The 4001-nt window shown below is 40.5% G+C and overlaps 1 protein-coding gene across 1 annotated transcript in view; it reads right to left on the bottom strand.

Annotated features, from left to right (window-relative positions):
- Positions 1 to 2147: 2147 nt before the first annotated feature.
- IARS (isoleucyl-tRNA synthetase) overlaps positions 2148 to 4001 on the bottom strand; it is an 81179-nt gene continuing 79325 nt past the window's right edge. Inside the window, exon 33 of the mRNA XM_008589342.1 lies at positions 2148 to 2504. Within this exon, the coding sequence (XP_008587564.1) occupies positions 2422 to 2504 (83 nt within the window). The 3' untranslated portion in view covers positions 2148 to 2421. The remainder of the gene's footprint in view (positions 2505 to 4001) is intronic.

Genomic DNA, 4001 nt, shown 5'->3' with positions numbered 1-4001 from the left:
GATTGCAACCCTCAGTGTCGCGCCCGTACCGGACCGGGACCGGCAACGGGATCGCAACCCTCAGTGTCGCACCCGCACCTCGCTCAGCCAGTGAGCGGGAACCGGTCTGTATGTGGGATCTGAACCCTCGGCGGGAGCGCTGCCACACTCCCAAGCGGCGCACTGTAGCAGTGCGCCACTGGGCCGGCCCCTCAATGCTATTTCTCAATGATTCTATTGTCTTCTCTTCTGCTATTGTTTTAAATTAACAGGCACATTTTTTCTCCTCTGAGATTTACATGCTTTATAGCAGTCTGTTCTTATTTTACAGATGTAACATCTTACCCTATATCTCTAAGGACACTAATAGAGTTGGTGGGGGGAATTTTCTTCTAACTGCATCATTTGATTCCTCTAAGCTGCTTTTGTTTTGGATTCATTCTTCCATGTTAGAGGCTTTCACTAGATCTCTGGCAATTCTATATAGAGTCTAGAATTGTTACTACAATCTGTCTGGTGCTTTAACAAGACTGCATGTCAATCAATCAATCATGCCTAAGGGAAGCCCCAATAAAAACTCTGCACTGTGAGGATGGGTGAGCTACCCTGGCTGGCAATCCTCTGTGCAACTGTCACACACTCATGCCAGTTGAGTAATGCATTCTGACTCCAGGGGAAGAGGACAACAGAGCTGTGTTTGGTACTTCTCCTGGATTCTGCCCTCTGCATCTCTTTCTTTTGCTGATTTTAATCTGTAACTTTCCCTGTAATTATCTGTAACCATACATAATCTTTCAGTGAGTTCTGTGAGTGCTTCTAGCAAATTATCTGAGAGTTGGTTTTGAAATCTTCCAAACTTGCAAATACCCTTGTCTTCAACTCATTTGAATTTCCACCACCCAGGGTGACTCTATTACCCTCTCTAGAGAAATGTCAACTGTGGTGGACTGTACAGAATTGCCTAGCAATGTGGAAGAAGTCCCAAGGCTTCTCAGTGTTCACCCAATCTTTCCTATTTGTGTGCTTCTTCTTTACTATTCGTCCCAGAGAAAACTGGTGCTGAGAATTCTGAACTGTAAATGCTTCTTAATTTCCCCACTGCTAATTTAGAACTGGGTTTTCTTGGGTTTACCAACTTTGTTAATACTCAGAATCTTTCAATTCCAAAAATTCCAGCTGTTGTTTACTCTGTTTTCTCCAACTGTGTAGGTTTGTGTTTGAATGCATTTGTGATGCATCATTTAGATCTCCTTTCAAAAGAATCTGATGTGAGTGTAGTTGGTTGACAGCCTCCAGCTGCTGCATTTGTGCCAAGGCCATGCCTGCCCTGGGCTGCTCCCAGACCCTGACTAAACAAGGCAGGGGCAAAGCCAGGTCATTTCTGCCCAACTCTTCTAAACAAAATCCTTGCCTAGAGACTCTCCATTGGCCTGACCAAGACTTTCTTCAGAGTTGCACTGCAGTCTAGCCTTTTTCTAAACAATCTTCTTTCCTTTTCGCTTTTCACAGGTCTCAGATGTACACTGTAATCCGAAGTTTCTCTCCACCTATGCCTGCTCCCTCTCCCCTTCATTCTTCATTTATGTTTCCTCCAATAAATTCTTGTATGTCTAATTTTGTCTTGGCATCTGCTTCTTTGAGAACTCAATTATCACCCAGGATTTTGGGAAGAAGTGATATTAAATGGTTAGGACACCATCTACTTTCAGATATCACTATTAAGTTTTTATGTTCTACAAAGATTATAAATTTCAAGTTTCATTAAACTATAGGAGAATAAACTACTTCCAACACATGTATGAGAGAGGGATTGTTTAATTGTTCTGATTTACTGACACTTAAAACATTTCTTCAAATTACCCAGGAAAATCCAGGTAGCAGAAATATTTAACATGTCCATTTCTTCAGGTCTCACGTTTTTTCAAAAAAATTTTGGGCAGCTGGCCAGTACAGGGACCAAAACTCTTGACCTTGGTTCAAATAAGTTTTAAAAGGCCATAAAATGATTTATATATATATATATATATTTAAATCACTACTACCTTTTGCACTTAAGAACTCAAGTACAGAATACACTTCCTCTTGACCTTGGTTCAAATAAGTTTTAAAAGGCCATAAAATGATTTATATATATATATATATTTAAATCACTACTACCTTTTGCACTTAAGAACTCAAGTACAGAATACACTTCCTGGTGCTGAGGTAACACTATAACCCTCCCCCGACATGACTGCATATGTGTTTAAGGTTAAGTGTGAACATTACTGTGAGGTCTCAAGTCACTTGATCAAATAATCCCATTTGAATTCCAGACCAAAAGCAGCAAGTCATACATGCACCCGAAGGAAATATCTTCACTGTGCCCATGTGCCCATGTTGTGTATGTATAGGGGATGAGTGTAAGGGAAAGGCTGATTGAACTCCATTGATAACTGAATGCTAGATGTCTGCCGTTGTTGGCAATACAGAAACATACACGGTCTTCATATTCAGAGTCTTCATGGGGATGTCTTCCGTGATTTCTAGGATGGAAAGAAAAAGATTTAAAAAAAATCAATACTGTACCTATTGTGGGTGAATATTTTAAAAAAATGTTCACTGCCTGTGTAGTAACATATTTGGCCTCATCCTAAGAGAGGTCTGACCTTTGTCCCAGTTCTTGGGGGAAACCTCTAAATCCTTGGAATTTCCTGGTAGGAGGGTCTTTTTTACTCATGGTGGGCACTTCAACTACCCCTGATCTTTTATGCTAATGAGATTACTCAGGATAGAGTTTGCCACACCAGAAAGTCCAACATATGATTTAGGGTGGGGACTCTGGGTCACATGGTGTCAGTTGAGACAGAGAACAACCAGGTGGGTAATTAATTAGTCATGCCTACATAATGAAACCTCAATACAAACTCTGGACACCAAGGTTCGGATGAACATTCCTGGTTGGTAATACTCTGTATGTTGTCACATTTTAGGAATAGAAGGAGGTAACACGGTCCATGACTCCACCAGGGGGAGGATGACGTGAACCTCCTAATCTGGACCCCTCCCAGATGCCCTATAATCTTTTTTTGGCTGGTTCTAATTTGTATCCTTTCTCTATAATAAACAAACCATGAGTGCAATACTTTTCAGTGAGTCTGTGAGTCCTTCTAGCAAATTACTGAACCTGAGTATGGTTTGGGGAAATCCCCTAAACTTGCAGTAGTTGCCAGAAGTGATGGCGGTCTTGTGTAGATTCTTCTGAGTTTATAGTTGAACCCTAACTCCTTACAGTTGTGGTGAGGAGTTTTGGGCAGACTACTGGAGACTTCTGGAGGACCGTGCCATCACCTCGCAATTTGGCTAACTTTGGGTATTCCCCAAGATTTTTTTCCCTCAAAAACATATATTTCCTATGTCTACAGAGAAAGCCTACGAACAGGGCCAACCCAGTAGCCCAGATATGTGGTTTCTAAATATAACCCCCCATAACTGGAAGAACAGTTATCTCCAGGTGTGGGGAAGTAAGAGTACCTGATAAGCCTAGGACATGTTGCTATGTCAGAAAGCAAGAAGTTAGCAAAGACTGAAGGGATCATGTCAAAGAACATAGGATCTAATATGGCCAATGATGAAAACTCTGAGCATCCAAAAGTATAACACAAATGCAACTGATTAAAACACACTAAATATATAAAATTCAAAAAGAAAGACAAAAGAGAAGAAAAAGAAATTTCAAAATAGTTATTTGCCTATTGTGGGGCATTTTGCTTTTAACCAGATCTGAATTTAAAGGGAAAGGACCAGATTTCTCTAAAAACAGCTCTTGTCCCAGTAGGCAATCTATATGTGAAAATGCTCTCAAAGCTGTCTCCCTAACTGATGTTCCACAATCTGGAGATGATATTTAGAGTCTAGTGGAACAAGCAAGATGACATCAAAGGGTTTCTAAAATTGTAAGCATTTGTGTTCCTTCTAATTTACTTTTCTTTTTTTTTTTTTCTTTTTGTCTTTTTTTTTTTACTGACCAGTAACGGGATCGC

This window comes from Galeopterus variegatus, unplaced genomic scaffold (genome assembly GCF_000696425.1).
Source record: "Galeopterus variegatus unplaced genomic scaffold, G_variegatus-3.0.2 Scaffold5385, whole genome shotgun sequence".
Taxonomy (NCBI): Eukaryota; Metazoa; Chordata; class Mammalia; order Dermoptera; family Cynocephalidae; genus Galeopterus; species Galeopterus variegatus.
Note: the sequence above shows the minus strand (reverse complement) of the source record. Positions and strands in the feature narration are given on the sequence as shown.